At 33.4% G+C, this 18,546-nt stretch overlaps 1 protein-coding gene across 1 annotated transcript; it reads right to left on the reverse strand.

Moving 5' to 3' along the window:
* Positions 1–389: 389 nt before the first annotated feature.
* Positions 390–3,007, reverse strand: LOC126726360 (60S ribosomal protein L13-1-like). The gene is made up of 5 exons (XM_050431591.1): positions 2,841–3,007; positions 2,116–2,231; positions 1,834–1,967; positions 989–1,147; positions 390–902 (listed from the first exon to the last, which is right to left on the reverse strand). The coding sequence occupies exons 2-5, from the start codon at positions 2,222–2,224 to the stop codon at positions 681–683; spliced, it is 624 nt and encodes a 207-aa protein (XP_050287548.1). The 5' UTR covers positions 2,225–2,231; positions 2,841–3,007; the 3' UTR covers positions 390–680.
* Positions 3,008–18,546: the final 15,539 nt, after the last annotated feature.

Here is an 18,546-nt window from a genome sequence, read left to right on the forward strand (position 1 = left end):
TGATTGATAATATAACTATTAATTTGTAATATTCGAAAAATTTTACAAGTATGAATGATATAACAAGAAAATATATTCCAATGGCGAATTTTTCAAAATTTTCATTCAATAAAAAGATATTGAATATAGTTATAACCTTAAACTACAACCAAGTTTATAGTCAAAATTTGTCCTAAAAGAAAAATGAGGGGAAATTAGAGTGCTAAGAGTAAAGGCATACAAATATTGAGAAATAATAATAGAACGTGTAAAAAATAAATTATAAATAAAACATATAAAAATATATCCAATTACATACAAATAATTTAATTATATATCAAATAAAACTTTTAAGACCAAAAAAAAAAAAACCCATCAAGGCAGCAATACAAGATGACTAAGGCAGAAACTAGACCAAAAAGCTCCTCAAGGCAATGCTAAGTTATACCAATGTAAAAAACCTATAAATATCAATTATTGGTCCATAGTGCTATAGCTGCAGAGCTCCAAAATATACTCATTCTAACAAAGGAACCAAAACCAATACCGAATAAAGATCAACATATCCATGCAAACCACAAAATTCATAAAACCTAGATTAAAAGTACCCATGTTCATAAGATGAATGGCTCAAACCAAAAATGAAATAGACTCGTCAACATCCAAAACTATGTAGGGTGCTTTCGATGTTACTAAACCAATTACTTCTTGTCTTCCTTCTCAGCCTCTGCTGCTTTCTTCTGCCTGGCACCAACATGACGTATGTTCATCCGCTCAAGACGGAGTTTGTCATATGCCTTGAATGATTTCATTTCTTCAGTAACCTTCACAAGCTCCACAGATGGCTTCTCACGTACAATGGGCAAGTATGGGCCTTGGACCTGTGTGGCAGATGCAAGTTCCTCAGGTGCAGAATCACCAGCCTGCAAGAAATGTGAGAAAATGAGACATCAGGGAACACAATTACATAATTAAGTATAATAAATGTAGTTCAGACATTAAAACAAACCTTAAATTTGCCAACACGCCTTGGGAAGACAACCAATTTGGCCTTAAATGTCTTCAGCCTCTGCACATTAGCCTGAAGACCCTCCAAAGAACGATTCCTTCTGCGATGATCAACTGCAATCCCAATGGACTGTGCATACTTCTTGGGAATACCTGCAGCCTGTTTATAAAAGAATATTGGGGATTAAGCTGTTAGACCATAACACATAACAGGATATGATACCAGCAGAAGCTTACAAGTTACAGCAAACAAAAGATACAGCCCATCTTATAGACAAGCAAGAATTGCATGAATGGGCTTTGCTTACATGTTGCTTATATACCATAAACAATGATGCTAGGGGAACTTCTAATTTTTTTTAAATGTACTACAAAATGATGTGTCATCTTTTAAACACACACCAAAAAAAAAAAAAGGATTTTTCTTTTTGTTATTTTTATTGATGTGGCACCAATTACATAAGTTGCCATGTCAGATTATAAGCCTTTTGTAATAAAATTAGTGGTACTTATAGCATTTTCCTACTATTATTTAGGAGAGAGAAGACAGGAATCAGCCTTATGTCCAGTTCTGAGAGAGCAGCCATTTATCCTTGAATATTTTTAAAATACCATTTTCTAGAAATAATTATCGAAATTCAGAAAATCCGCACTGTGAAAAAAAAAATAACAGATGATTCATATGGTGCTTCCCAACATCAAGGAGAACTTCAAAAAATAAAAGTTAATACAAAACTATGACTTCCTACCATATAGACAAGTAGTAAAAAAACACAGAATTCACAAGTCAGCATCCTGGGAGGAAAACTTTAACAGAAGTACAAGGATGGCATAAAAACACCCCACCTTTAATTCTTCCAAAGAAAAGCCCCTCCCAGATCTCACTTTCATATTGTACTTCAGTGTCTGCCCATGTACAATAGGACGGAGTTTTCCAGTAGTTGGGCGGGGGAAAATTTTGACAGCCTTCTTCTGGCGAGCTAGGAATGATTTAACATATTGGTCAGTCAAAATTATTTGGCATCAAATGGGAGGGTGGATCATGTATGTGTGTATTAACCATAAAAAAATGTAGCAATTCAGGACCAAAATAGGGAAAACCCAAATGGGAGAAATTACGATACCCACCAATTCTTCTCCTCTCTTTCCGAGCTGGTTGATTGAACCATGTCTTTACATAGTTCTGCCAATGCTTTTTAAAATGCCCATTAGGGATAACATTGTTGTGCTTCACCATTTCTTACCTGTAAATAAATTCAAATTATGCACGAATTGAATTACAAAAAAGTGAGCAAGGAAAAGCTTAGACACAGAGCAAGCCACAAATTGAATGCACCCCCAACCAAAAAAAAAATCTCTTTTAAAAAAGCAAAACTCACAAATAAAGATCTCTTTTTTGTTTATCACTGCTTAATCTAAACATGCTTTTGACAGTCACTAAACTCTAATAAACCATGTTCTTGTAATAATATCCTCTCTCTTTTTTCTTTTTTTAAATATATTCTCCTACATCAAAAAAAAAAAAAAAAAAAAAAAAAAAACCCATTTTTCATCAAAGAATAAACATACCCACCATCACCAGAAGCCAATCTAATTCTCTAGTTTCTAACACTTACAGCAAAATCATATCCATTATGCTCTATTGTCTAATATTCTATGCTGTGGTATAGATGAACAACAAACAAATGCAAAATGTTACAACTGGTTCTATCTATCGACCTCAAAATCAATATGCAAATCAATACATACATATATATATATATATACACCTTACATGCTAAACAAACAAGGACAGAGTGAACTGGGAAGAGAAAGTGAAAAGAAAGGAAAGAGTATCAGAGAGAGTGTCTTACCAGTGGGAGATGGCGGTGGCGTAGGGTGTGGGGTTTGGTCTGAAGGTGAGCGGCGGGTTAGAGAGAAGAAGGTTTTTGGTAGTATGGGATATTATGGGGTTAACGAATGTACTTCTACATGAGTCTGTGGACTCTCTTTACTTTCTTCCTTGTAATTTTGCCCTTTGGGCTCTCTTCTTTTTCTTTTTTTCTTTTTTAAAGTGGGATGGGCCTATTTCCCCTCTCCTCTCTTGGGCCTCTTTCTTTTCCCCCACTATTTCACTTTAATAAATTATATTTACCTTAAACTCTGTTTGTTTCAGCAATAATGTTTTCTAGAAAATGAGTTATTTTTCAAAAATTATTTTCTATAAAACTATATCATTTTTCAATGTTTGGTAGTAACTTTAAATAAATTGAAAAACAATTTCCTAACTTCCCTCATTTAGCTTGCTGTGAGATAGAGTTATTTTCCAAAAAGAATTAATGGAAAACAATGTCTAAAAATAAGCCATACTTTTTATGTTGACTAAAGATAGTTTTCCTTTAACTCATCTTTTTTTATGCTACCAAACACTGGAAAATACGGAAAATTATCTTTACACAAGATTTTCCATCGAAACAAACAGAGCGTAAGAAAATAAAAAATGAAATTGTAGTTGGGTAGGGTTTTTTATGTTTTAGTGCCTGTTTGGTTCAGCGTTTGAAACCCAAAACGCGCGTTTTCAAAAAAGCCAGCCCAAAAATAGTGTTTGGTAATTAATAAACGCAACTTTTTGGAAAAAGTTGCGTTTTAGGGTCTGTTTGGATAGAACTTATTTTGCTAAAACTGAAAACTGAAAACTGAAAACACTGTAGCAAAATAATTTTTAAATGTGTGAATAGTACCGTGGGACCCATTTTTAATGAAAAAGTTGCTGAAAAGTGTAATTTGTGGGTCCATGAACAGTGCACAAATGCACTGTTCACTGTGGAAAAGTCAATAAGTGCGGCTTCCAAAAAAAAAAAAAAAAGTCGGAAACGCGTTGAAGGAAAACGTGGACGCAAGATAAGCCGAATCCAAACTCCTCCTTAGATTCGTGAAGAAACGCGCGTTTGAGTTTATGGAGCTCTGGAGGTCCATAAACAAAAAGCTCATGCGCGTTTTCAAATTGATCCGTTGGGCTCTTCCAAAAATAACCAAATTACCCTTGATAAATCATCAGCTCTCATCTCATCCCTCTGCTCTCCCAACAAATTTCCATATCCAAACACAAAAAAATTTATAACAAATTCCTAAATCCAAACACAAAAAAATCTATAACAAATTCCCAAATCAGTTAAGGAAAAAAAAAAAATCAATCCCTTGCAAATTAGGATTCCTCAAAATGCAAAAAAAAAAAAAAAAAAAAATCAGAATATAGCATAGAGAATTACAGGACAAAATCGAAGTCGAAGCGTCAAAAACACCGAGCTCTGGGTTCGATCAAATCGGCGAACACCACCCAATCAAACCCGGATGACTCTGACTCCGACCCCATTTTCGATCTCCAAGCCCTTCCCTCTCAGCCACGAAGAAGGAGAATGTTTTGGTGTTTGGAGAAATGGCAGGGAAGGAATAAAGAAAGGAGGAAAGAAGGATTAAAAAAGGAAGAAAGAAAAAAAAAAAAAAGAGACGAAGAAGATGTTCTGGTGTTTTGGAGAAATGGCAAGGAAGGAATAAAGAAAGGAGGAAAGAAGGACTGAAAAAAAAAAAAAAAAAAGAAAAAAAAAAAAAAAAAAAAAGAAGAAGAAGAAGAAGAAGGAAGAAGAGGAAGAAGGAGAGCTCTCTGGGACGTTCTGGAAACTTGGAGAAGTGAAATGGAAAAAGAAAGGAAAGAAGGAAATAAAGGAAAAGAGTGGCCAGTGGGTACGTGTGTGGACTGGAAAAAAAGAGGGAAAAAAAAAAGAAAAAAAAGAAGAAAATGCGGTAAGTGAGTGGAGGAGAAAAAAAATGAAAAAGAAGGAAATATTATCACAATATTATCACAATAAATATTAAGTAGTAGGTTATTATTAGCTAACACTTGTCGGAAAAAATAACTTTTTTAGAAAGAGAAAAAAAATAATTTTAATAGTACGTTCAAATTAAAATTAGTATCAATTTTTATCACAATATTTTTACAATACTTTCACAATAAATCTTAAGTGATAGATTATTATTAGCTAATATTGGTAAGAAAAAAATAATTTTTTTAGAAAGAGAAAAATTGATTTAAGTATGATGAAGTAATTGATTTAAGTATGAAACAAACTCACATAAAAAAAAAAAAAAAAAAAAAAGTATGAAATAAATTCCCTTATATATACATTGTCCTTTTTAGTCATTTACCCCTCAAAAAGCCACTTTTATAAGTGCTAGCCAAACACTCAGCTTTTTCATTATGCACTTTTTAACAGTTTTTACCAAACACTCAGCTTTTTGAAACTCCACTTTTTCATTATGCACTTTTACAAAACTCCACTTTTTCATTATGCACTTTTTCAAAAAGCTGAACCAAACTCACCCTTAGTCTTTTTACACTTCAAAGAGTTTTATTTTTTGGGCAATAAGACCTTTTAGTTAAAGTTCAATTCAACCTTGCAACTTCATTTTCAGTGTTTTGAATCTCAAATTTATTCAATTTAGTACTCCTATTTAGTCTTTGTTGAAACTACGTCAGAATTTCACCATTAATGGTCATGGAATTTTGTTTTCTTTTTTCAAATTTTTTTTAATTAAAAAATAGAAAAAACAAAAAAAAAAAAAACGTTTTTTTCCTTAAAAAAACACTAAATTTATTTTATTTTCATCAAGCACAATCCTCCTAAACCTAAACTAATTGAAAAATTGTTGATTGTGTGCATGTGGGTTTTTAAAAGGAAAAAGACTTTCCATGATATCGTGGATGGCAGTGAGAGAGACACCATTGCTATTTTTTGGATTGCCTGAATTTCTTGATGGTTATAGACTTTCTCCAATTGGTTGGGGACTAGATTTTAATTTGCCAAAGCAATAGCCTATAGTTGTCTTCTCTGATCTTTTCTATTAGATCGCATTTCTATTTTTATTTTATATTTTTCAAAATACATATTTTTATTAATTTCTCATATCTTTTAATGGGAAATTTTAAAAAAAAATCAAAACTACATTATTTTGGGGTCATTAATAATGTAATTCTAACAGAGAGGTGACTGAATTAAATAAATTTTGAACTTTAAAAAATTTGAATTGAACAAAAAGTGAAGTTACAAGACTAAATTAAATTTTAGACCAAGTTAGAGGTTGCAAATTATAATTTTAGAAAAAAAGAAAAAAGAAAAAAAAAAACATGACAAACAAATTTAAGAAGATATAATTTAAATTTTAAGAAGACTGTGTTAAATTATAATAAGGGTTTTTCTTAAAAAAGAAGATAGGAATATGCTAGCATAGGGTGAAAGAGATTGTATTTAATTTGTATGGTGGCTGCGGCTGGCCAAAACTACAATTTCACATTTCTTGTTGTTCAACCCTTAATATATACTCTGGCATTGTATTGTACTTGTATATAATGCTGTGTGTACTTTTCAATTTTCTTTCGCGTTGGTTAATTTTGATTAAATATGTTATGTTCAGAATCAAATGTTTAGAATTGGTGTTTTCAACTTAGTTCATTTACATTTAGTATAGGTTTCTAATTTAATGTTTTATATTAATTAAGGTGAAATATTTGAAAGATTGCATCTGAATGATGGCAAGGATGCTGAAATACTCGTGCAATCTTTCACAATGTTTGTTCATTCAATTCTCATTTACATATATACAAGAGCATGTTATTGTCAAGGACTCAAGGGAAAGGATAACGGTGCACTCCAAATGTTCTTTCTTCAACAACTGGTACATAAGATGCCTCCTTGGGCAAGTAACTTTGAGTGCTAAGCTTTTACAATTAAAATCCTTATGGTTTGGTCAAGTTATTTGGTAGGTTGAACCTCTTTGTTCACTAACTGAGTAAGGAGGACCCTTAATTCCTATTATCTTATATTCTTATGTATAACCAATCTCTTCCAATCAAAAAAAGGAATACTTTGTAGAGCTTTACTCATGATATTTTGCATTCAAATTTTATCGTACAGTAAGTTCTAGTTAACCCAACTAGTAAAGTCTCTGTTGGTTGAATAAAAGATTTAGAGTTCAATCTTTGCCTACACCAAAAACAGATTAGTATCTTGGTCTGATAATAATGAACACAATTATCAAAAGCGGGCACCATAGATTGAAAATCTATAAAACATATATATATATATATAATAATAATAATAAATTATCGTACAAATTGGTATTTTATACCGTACAAGTTCTAGCACTAACTAAGTGAAGGAGCCTCTTTTATATATATATATATATATATATATATATATATAATAGATTGTAAATTAGCTAAGCTGAATCGAGAATGTCGAGTATTAAAAATTTAGGACTGTTTATTTAATTTTATTTTCAATATGAATTGAATTCAAGCTTATCAACAAACTAGATAATAGTTAAAGCTGAGTATATTTTGTTGTCGAACAAATTCGAGCTCTTTTTTTTTAATGAGAACAACAACAAATTTGAGCTTGTTTGTAAACAATTTGATTAACTTATTATTTTTCTAGGGATTCTTATTATTTTTCTAATTATATCAAATAAGTTTGTAAAGGATTAGAAGGTGTTGTCAAATTTATCATAACAAATTACATAAAAGCTATAACATGCATTTCATTTATTCAAAGAATACATTAATGTTGACATATATGACTTAACCTCAATAAAATAAAATAAAATAAAATAAAAAATTTTAAAAATGTTGGCACGTTAGAAAAAATTACTGTATTTTTAAGGTAATGAATGAATGATTTTAGGTGGGTAGCATTGAAGACAGTTCTAAGGGGTTTATATATATATATATATATATATATATATAGGAGTTCTAAGGGTTAGTATGTAGGCATGTATCTTCCCCTAAATTTTATTAAAAACCCCTTTTTTTTTTTTTAATCTTAGTTTGAATATGACATCCCCAAGCCCCAACCGACTCATAGAGAAGTAGTTTACTTTTATCTAATACACTAACTTTATATATTAAGAGGATTCAGAAAGTTAGTTATACCTTCAAAAAATGTCAAAAATACCCCATAATCTAATTAGATAGTCTTTATTCTTAAAAAATAAAAAAAAGGGTTAAAATTTGTAATTCAACAAAAAAAAAAAAAAACTACCAATGAAACTTTTTTCCTAAAAATTAGCACACTCTATTTAAATATATCTTACGCATGTTGAATACATTTTTTTTTTTCTAAAAATTAGTACACATTAAACCCAGCAGTTTACTCCATTTCAAATCTTAAATTTTAATTTCTTAAAAATTCCTTCTTGTATAACTTCACTAACAATTGAAAATTTGCATTTAACTCAAAAAAAAAAAAAAAAAAGAGCTTTATTGCACATGTGATGAGACTAGTATATATTATACCAACAATGACATGGATTAGGATATATATATGTATGGTAGTTGAGTTTTTTTTTTTTTTGGGATTTAGTGTCAAAATGTTTAAAAGTGAAATAGATATAGTGTTCTAATTCTTAGGATCTTAATCTAAGTGAGTTTTTTTATTTTTTTTATTTTTTTTTTTAATTAGTTATTTGTACGTTAGTTAGTAGCTATACGAATGAAGAAGCTATATGAAATTACTTTTTTAACCTATTTGTGTATTTTTTTTTTTTTTTAGCAAACCTATTTATGTTTTTTAAATTTAAAATTACTTAACTATAAGTCTATAACTAAAAAATTGGAGTATTTGAGAGAGTTTATATTTTGTTTGAAGAAACCCAGCAAAGAATCATCTCATTAGTAGCATAGAGGTATAGGCAACTCCCATAGTAACCCCAAAGTCTATCTCTTCTTCTCTGTGTAATCGATTCGGAAATCTTGATGTTGCGACTCATCATCACTCATGGATTCTTCCATAGATTCACATTCTCTGTTGCAGCCATCATGCGAAGTCAAACGCAAACGCTCAACCACTGCTATGAACGATCTTCCCGATGGTGTATTGATGGAAATTCTGGTTCTTCTGTCGATACCATCTGTGGTGTTACGTTGCAAGTGGGTATCAAAACGCTGGTTTTCTCTCATCTCCACTCCTTATTTTGCTCGACGCTTTGTTACACAACACCCACATGTACACCACCCCTTTAGCCTGATCTTCTACTACCCTGATTGCTGCTCAAACCGACGTCTCCTCATAACAACTAATTCTGAGACTCAGACTGAATCTGAATCTGAATTGGAATTGGAATTGAAGCCTCTGGCTGCTTATCTACACAGTAAATGTGATCCTAACACTAGTTCGCTTCGAGCTTCTTGTAATGACTTGCTGTTATGGTGCGACAGAGCTGAACAAATGGTGCAGCATTGTCCTCCAATCACCATGGTCTTTTACTCTATCATCAATCCATTCACAAGGCAATGTCTCGAACTCCCTCCGCGTCTAGTTCCTCATCTTCATAGTAGTTCATTGGGCCTACGGGTTGGGATCATTTGCAGCTATGACTACAATAATGATAACCAACTCAGTTCTAGTTTCAGGGTAGTGCAAATTCCTTGGTCAAGAACCAAGTTTACCACACAATTTTAATGTACACATTTTCTCTTCCGACACCGGAGAATGGAGTGACTCTGTGGTTTTGTGTCCTCCCAACCTGGACCGATTTAAATTGTCTCTCACCCCTTTACCCGCTATCCCTTATAAAGGTTTTCTTTTTTGGTCCATTGATGGTGCCCGTCTTCTCGGGTTTGATCCTTACAACAGCACATGTTGCTGTGTGATTGAAAAGCCTGTACAATTGGAGCAATTCCAAGAAATTGATTGCCTTGGACTGTGTCGCGGCTGCCTGAGGATATCTCAGGTCTCAGGGTACCCTTATCGTAATGAGCATCCCTGTTTACGCGTTTGGGAACTCATGGACTTTGACAAAGATGGTAATAATAATGGAGGCGGAGCAGGAGGCAAATGGTGTTTGAAGCACGAGCTGTATTTCAACCAAATGGTTTCAGAAAAATCTCCCTGGCTCGCACAATATGTAACCCGGATTTTTCCTTAAGTCTCAGTGCTAGCTTTTCATCCCAATGATGCGGATATCATGTATTTAACGATTCAATCGAAGGTTGTCTTATGCAACTTGCAGAGCAGAACCCTTGAAGTCTTTTGTGATATTCCTCAGAGCGGCCTTGGTCATCATTTTATTCACCATGCCTTAACCTTTGTGCTACCATCTTGGCCAACTCCCCTCCCTTTTACAGAAACAGGATGGCATTGCTGACTCCCCCCAATAGTAATTAATGTTATGGTGCTTTTGGGTTTCTGTATTATGGTTTCGATTTGCCTCTATTATTTTGCACAATGCTGTTATTGCAAAATTTTCTAATTCCTGTTACTTTTTGGTTACTTTTATTTATCAAAATTTATCCTTTAATGTAATCTTTTGGTTTTGTTCCTTTTTACTACTGCTATCTTATTGCACCATTACTTCCATAATTATGCTAAATGCCCTGCCTAATTGTTTGAGTTAATTTCTTAGGATCCTATGAATGCTCCTTGCATTATGCTCATCATTTGAGAACAATCAAGATTATTTTAATTTGTTAGTTTTTTGGAGCAAAATGAGCCTAGTAAAGCTTGACAAAATGGATCAACAAAATAGTCTTCATGGCGTTGGCACTACATGGACCTGCAATAACTGTTGAGAATGTTGCAGAGGTTTTCCTGCTAAGGCAGGTCCCTACTCCTGAAATTTCCTCTCATTTATATTATAAAATTACATGCTTTACTTAGAAGTGAGCAATTTCTAATGTATTTGAACCATGCTATGGGAGAAAGATATCACGCCCTCCTTTTAGCACCATTATTTGAGTAAGTTATGCAGCACATAGGATCGTTTGGGTAACATTAAAACTATTCTGAAAAGTTGGCCAAAATTGCTATGAATAATGTTTTTTTTATAAGAGGCAAATGACTTTTTACTAGATGGAAAATATCTTAGGTAAACCGTCTTATGCCTTGGAATATTGATTTTCCTAATCTAGTTTTGATGCCTTGGTATGTTAAATTTCCAAGTTTGATATACAAAAACTTTCCCCTTGCAGGGGCGGCAAAGCAATTGTAGTCATTTATTTCAAGCCTAGGTATACAATAAATTATTATCCTTCAGGTTTAGTAAACTTTTTTACTTTCATTTTCTTTTCTTGCTATTCACATTGACAGTTCTATCTCAGAATAATCTTTAAATTTTTCTTGGAAATTTATAATTTGTTCTGTAATTTTAGGGGCTGGTTGATAACTCTTAATTCTTGACAGAGCATTATCGTCTGTCATGTTATTGATGAGAATTCCTTCATACCAAGCCTAGGTATACAATAAATGATGTAATTCAAACTCTTTTCTTAATGTGAAACAAGTTATATATTAAAAGAAGAGAGAAAAAAAATACTAGAGGAGCCCATCCTATCTGCTTCACAAGAACCAAAACAAAGAGGGGAATAGAAGTGATGGGGATGGTTCCTTCTCGATTACATGAGGAACCCAACAAGCAAGCGTGCTATAGAGTTGCCCTCGCAAAGAACTGGAGAAAAGACCAAAATGGAAATTGAGAAACTAAAATTCTTAGTCTTCAATCAGTGGGATAATGAGCCAAAGTGGACAATTAGCAGAGCTGTAAATTGGGTGAATTACCCAAGAAGCATCCACTTCAAAAACAACCTTTCTGATAAGTCTCGGGTAATAGCACTTATAAAAGATAATTTTGGTTGTATATGAGGCAACCAACCTCCTGAACGAGGGAGAAAGGAAGAGAATTAAGATTAATTTCTGCTTGCCTCTTACTTCTTTCCTTGCTGTATTTAAATACAGCTTCTGATAGCAATTACAAATGATTACTAGATAATTCAAATAGCCGTAACAACTGGCTAAACAATATCCTAATACAATCAACTCAATCTCCTAAATAATAGAGAACCAACCTAATCACAACAAACTTAATCTCCTAAATAATAGGAATTCTTATTGCAATCAAATTGAACTAAAAGAACATAACATAGCAGATATTTGAATCCTCAGCAACTTGGTAACTTCAGCTGCGTGACTTCAATTGTATCATCCACGTGGTTTGGCTGTTCTAGCTTTGTCTGGGACATAACACTTTCGTAGTCCAAGTTCTCTAGCTTTATTGACAACTAGAAGAGTTTCATTTGATTCAGTCCATATTGCTTCTCTAGCTAGATCAAAAGAAGTCCATGCCAAAAGAATTTTACCTGAGTGGTCACGGCACAAGGTAGCTTGGCAAGTGTGGTTGTCTCGGACAACAACATCAAAGTTTCTCTTGAGGAAAGGAAGGGTAGGGGGGCACCATGTACATGAATAGAATTCATTGGTGACACCATATCTCATGCTTGAAGATGTTGGTTGTAAACTTTCTTGATCTCACCTCTCAGATGATAGGGGTTGATGCATAGCTGTTCTCTTGTAGCTTTGTTCCTAAGCATCCAGATTTGATCACAACAGATTGATGCAAATAAAACTAGCTTGTGAGCCTCCTGCGCTATGAGGTTGAGTGAAATTTTTACATTGAGAACAAATAATGGTAAAATGGTAAGTAGGATAAAACAAAAGGTGAAACTAATATTTGAATGACAAAAGTTGTGAATATAGTTAAAGAAATAGGGTAAAATATTATTTTGATCTATAAACTTTATCAAAAGTTCATTTTTCATCCCTAAGCTTTAAATTTTTTTTTCATCCCTCAACTTTGTAAAGAGTTTTTTTTTTTTTTTTTTTAATTTTATTTTAGTTTAGAAACAAAAATAGAGAAGAGAAAAAAAAATCAATAATTTAGGGATGAATATGTTCTTTTCTAAAGTTTAAAGATAGAAAGTGAAACATTTTCAATAATTTTGGGATGAAAAACAATTTTTTTAAAGTTTAGGGACAACTAGTAAAGTTAAGTACTAAAATAATATTTTATCCAAGAAATAATATTACAAGAACAAGGAAATAAAAATTACAACAGACGCAAAGAACATGGCCACAAAAAAGATGAAATAATTTCTGTGGGGTTAGAGAATTTGTGATCCCGGCTTACTTTACATTAGGGCCCAAGGCCCGAGCCGAGGAGAGACGTTGTCGAGGACGTACAACGAAAGTTCAAATGGCCTAGAGGTGTAGCCGAGGACGATCCTGTCCTCGGCATCCCAAAACTTAGAAGGAAAAAATGACACACCATCAAAGGCAGCCCCCAGAGCGCTCCCAGAAGAAAGGACGAGTACAGTGTAGGAGCGGTTCAAGAGAAAGGCTACCAATACTGCAATTAAGTACTCTGCGCCTGACAGGGCCATGCTCTTCAGCTTTTACAACTACCCCTAACCACTTTGGGTATGAACTGACAAGACAAGTATCAGCCCTAAAAAGCTGAACCTACACGTGGACGTTTGAGAAAGGGGAAAAGCTAATATAAAAGGAGGAGGAAGCAGCTAGAAGGAAAGGAGGAGGCAGATCGTCTCCAGGGCCATTGAACCCTAACGTAAAAAGAATAATAAGAACATTAAACTCCTTGGCCGAGGTCCAATGACCGGAGCCACTCAGACCATGTCGGAGAGAAAGTCTTCTTGAACAAGCCCAATTCACCTATGTGCAATCATCACAAACACCATGACTAATGGCTCTCCGTTCACCAAGGCCTAGCCTTTTAGCCCACTCTCTACAAATTTTATTGTTTGGGCCTTTAACGTTCGAACCCAATACACCAATTTGGGGTCGTTACAAACTGAGTCCTTATAATTTCTAATATTTTTCTCAAAAAAAAAAAGACAAAACAAATATTTGAAAAAGATAGAATTTAAATATTTAGCAAATATTTGAAAAAAAGAAAAAGAAAAAAAAAGAAACCCAAACCAAAATGAGTAAATGGACTTTTTTATATCTATTCTTCTATACTATTAAGAACATGATTCCTTATTTAGTTTTCAATATTTTGCATACTAAAATACTCTCACACAAATTCTTAAACTCTCTAAAATACCCCTTATCTTTTAGTTCAATAATTTTAAATTTAAAAATACAATCGGTTTGAAAGAGTAATTTACGAGTTCCTAAGTTTTAGGCTTTCAAACTTTTATCAAAATCCTAAAAATTAAGAAATTTTCTTTATCTCACTTTTAAACATTATTTCACTAAACCTAAAATAAAAAAATAAAAAGCCTTGTTACACGCGCAAAACGCATGTGATGAGTCTAGTTACAATTATTCTTTTAGCCCAATCATAAATTTCCAATTCCAACCCAGATTAGGAATACAAATTTTCTAATATTAATATAATGTGAATTTTGATTTGGTCTATATATTGATACTAGTTGAAGTCCCATGTGTTGCACAATTTTATTTAATGTTTGTAAACAATTTATCATGTTTAGGGCATCCATATTAGTGAATGTAAAATTTTGCAAAATACAAAAAGCAACCAATTTTACACATTTTGCCCCAAAAATCTTTCATATTAGTCTTTCTAAAATTGTATATATTTATGCATGTGCTACAGTAATCGTGCATATATGCATAGTTCTTATAGATGTGTATCCTATTATTTTATTAATTTCACATTTCACACATTTTTTTTCTCTCTCTTCTCCGGCACAACGAACTCAGTGACTTCTCCTTTCCTCATCTTCTTTTTCCTCAGATACACACAAACACACCCATACAGACAAACCAACAGAGAGACAGATTGGTGCTGGTGTTGGTCGCTTGTGGATTGGTGTTGGTGGCACTAGATCAAAGTTCGTGGGTCGACAGAAATGGGTCTAAATGCTTGTGGATCGGTGTTGGCAGCAAAGATCGGTGCTTGTGGATCAACGAGAATGGGTTTTGATGTTGGCGGCAGAGATCAGTGCTTGTACTGAAATGATTCTCTGCATGTGCATCTGTCGTTGTGGGTCGATGCTTGTGGTAGAGATGATGCTTGAGGTGGCTTAAGGGTCGAATACAAGTAGAGGAGACCTGACCGAGAGGGAATGGAGATTAGATTGAGAGGGAGAGGAGATCTGAGTAACGGATTGTCTATGGAGATCTAACCAAGAGGGAGTGGAGATTAGACCGAGAGGGAGAGGAGATTTGTGTTCAGAAATGGGTATAGAGAGATGGGCATAAAGAGAGCAACAAATCAGTGTTCAAAAAAATGGGTAGAGAGAGAGAGAGAAAGAGAGAGAGAGAGAATCTGTAAAAGGTAGTTGAGAGAAATAATAATAAAAAGTGAGAAAATTGATTATTTAAATAAAATAGATGGTAGAATAGATGGACTGATGTGGATGATTTTGAGAAGTAGGTCTGCAAAATAGAAAAAAGTAGGTTTTTAAAGTAAAATAAACAGAAAGTTTTAACTAGACTGATGCGAATGCTCTAGAGTTAGAAAGTCTAAAAATAAATTCAAAAGGTAGAACTCACGAATTTTTGTAATATATATCAAATGGAGATTAATAATTGGAAACAAATCCATGTGATTGTACGTCTTTGTTTACCAAATAGGTTGGAGGCTTCTTTGGATGTGAGTACTGCTACAAATTGTCTATGCTCATTGGCTCATTGCTTTCTCTTATTCCTCATAGTACACTACGTGGTAGCCAAAATTAAACATAATGTGAAACCAAAAAAATGTACTGGAATGAATCTTATAAATAAATAAGCAAATAAATAAAAATATAAACAAAACAAAACAATTACTTGAAGGAAAAAACAAAGGGCCAAAGGGGTGTTGAATCTGTTGATAACTTGGAATCATTTAAAAGTTAAAAAAAGAATAAAAAAATAGCCGTAAATTTTGGGAATTGTGGTTCTTCAAGGTAAGATAAAATTAAAAGAAAAAAAAAAGGAGTTGATATCAGTTATTAAGTTTTTGTGTGTTATCCAAATAATTGAAAAAAAAAATAGTAGAGAAAATAATTGATAACAATTTAGTTGTTGTTTCTATCTAAAATTGCTACAATTAGTAATTGAATTAACTTTAAGAATTAACTTTAATAGCCTGAGAAAATAAAATCCCATAATTTTTTTTATAAAAATAAAAATGAAAAATTTGTTGATAAAATGAATAAAAGAAAACCTAGATGATGCCAGTAGGCAATAAGAAAATCGGATAGATTTTTTTTTTTAAAGAAGTTGGTTTCAATGTATAAATAAAAATATTGGAAAAAAATGAGAGAAAAGTTTATATTAACAAATAATTTTCCGAATCTATCCTAGAAATTGATATGAACAAAATATAGGTTGAATGTTTTTTCTTTTTTCTTTTTTGATTTATAACAAAAGAGGATTGGAATCTCTTTTGCTCAATTGCAATTTGTTTTCTTCATAAAATGTGGGTGTATGATGATATATGAGAAACTAGTAGCCTGGAACCGACATCCTATAAACATGATGAGAACGTAGAAATGTTCTCACCAACCTGAGTTTGGATATACATCACAGTCGAAGGGATAAATAATAATTAAGAGTTTAAACTCTAGTATCAGCTGAGTTTTAGTGCTTCTCAAAAAAAAAGGTAAGAGTTTTAGTTAAATTCGTATGCAGTAACTTAGAGAAACCACGAGCCCAACGACTCTGTGTCTCTTTTTCTCGAGAAAAAGTTAGATGGCTACCCATTTTTAGCCATCTAACTTCTTATTTTCATATATCCAGTATTCTCATTGCCTGTGTTTGTGTCCCATGGATTCTTGCAGATGGGAATCTGAATTTCCTCTGAATGATCTCCCGGACTGTGTATTGATCGAAATTCTGATTCTACTGCCGTTACCATCTGTGGTGTTACACTGCAAGTGGGTATCAAAACGCTGGTTTTCTCTAATCTCGAATTCTTATTTTGTTCGCCGTTTTATTACACAACACCAACAACAGGAGGAACAGCCCTTTCTGTTGCTCAACCATTTCTTTCATTGCCCCTCACACAAACGTCTCCACATAGCTAATTCTTCTAACAAACCAGAATTGAAATCTATTGCTGCTTATCTACAAAGTCAAGACAGAGTTCATAGTCGCAGTTATCTTACTAATTGGCTTAGAGCTTCGTGTAATGACTTGCTCTTATGTTTCCATAAGGCTAAAGATAGAGTAGTAATTTACTCTGTCATGAATCCAATCACTAGGCAATGTCGTGCGCTCCCTCCTGTTCCTCGTCGTTTATTATTGAACCAGGTTGGGATTATCTGCACCTATGACTATAATAATAGTAGTAGTAGTTTCAGGGTGGTGCTCATTCCTAATTTCAGTAACAAGTTAAAGGTATTTAAGGTACACATATTCTCGTCTGACTCCAGTAAATGGAGAGAGTCAGTGGTGTTGGTTCCAGACCAGGAGGGATTTGAATTCTCTTATTGTCACTTCCCGGCTGTTCCCTATAAAGGTTTGCTTTTTTGGTGTGGTAGGGGTGGCCGTCTTCTCGGGTTTGATCCATACAACAACGGCAGATATTGTCATTCCTTTGTGATTGAGGGGCCTGTAGAATTGGCCATATATATTGATTGCTTCGGAGTGTCTCAGGGCCGCCTGAGAATATCTCAGATTTCATTTCCAGGATCACGTTTGGAAATTTGGGAGCTCAACGACTATGATATTGATAACAATGGAGGACGAGGCAAATGGTTCTTGAAGCACGAGGTGTATATCAACGAAATGGTTTCAGAAAAATGGCTCATAAAATATGTAAACCAGAATTATGATGCACTCTCCGTGCTAGCTTTTCATCCCAATGATGGGGATATCGTGTATTTGTTGATAAAATCGAAGGTTGTACTATGCAACTTGCAGAGCAGAACCATTGAAGTCTTTTGTGACATTCCTCAAATCGTCCCATATAATGTCTTTACGCCCCTTGCCTTAACCTTTGTGCTACCATCTTGGCCAACTCCCATTCCATCTTCTCCCTTACAGAAACAAGATGCCATTGCTGACTGCCCCCAATAGTAATTAATGTTATGCTGTTTTTGGGTTTCTGTATTATGGTTTCAATTTGGCTTTCTATTATGTCGTACAATGCTGTTATTGCAAAATTTTCTAATTCCTGTTACTTTTTGGTAACTTTTATTTATCAAAATTCATCCTTTAATGCAATCTTTTAGTTTTGTTCATTACTCCTGCTATCTTTTTGCACCATTACTTCAAAAATCATGCTAAATGCCCTGCCTAATCGTCTGCGTTAATTTCTTAATGGACATTAAGGATCCGATGTATGAATGCTCCTTACATTAAGCTCATCATTTGAGAACAATCAAGATTATTAGTTTGACAATATTTTTTGGAGCAAAATGAGCCTAGAAAAGCTTGACAAAGTGTATTCACAAAATAGTCTCCATGGCATAGGCACTACATGGACCTTCAATAACAGTTGAGAATGTTGCAGAGGTTTTCCTGCCAGGTCATGTCCCTACTTCTGAAACTTCCTCTCATTTATTTATTTTATAAAATTACATGTTTTACTTGAACCACACTATGGGAGAAAGATATCACACCCTCCTTTTAGCACCATTATTTATGAGTAAGTTATGCAGCACATAGGATTGTTCGGGTAACATTAAAACTATTCGGTAAAATTGGCCACAATTGTTATGAATAATTTTTTTTTTTATAAGATGCAAATGACTTTTTACTAGATGGAAAACTTCTTAGG

The sequence above is a fragment of the Quercus robur genome, chromosome 5 (assembly GCF_932294415.1).
Source record: "Quercus robur chromosome 5, dhQueRobu3.1, whole genome shotgun sequence".
Taxonomy (NCBI): domain Eukaryota; kingdom Viridiplantae; phylum Streptophyta; class Magnoliopsida; order Fagales; family Fagaceae; genus Quercus; species Quercus robur.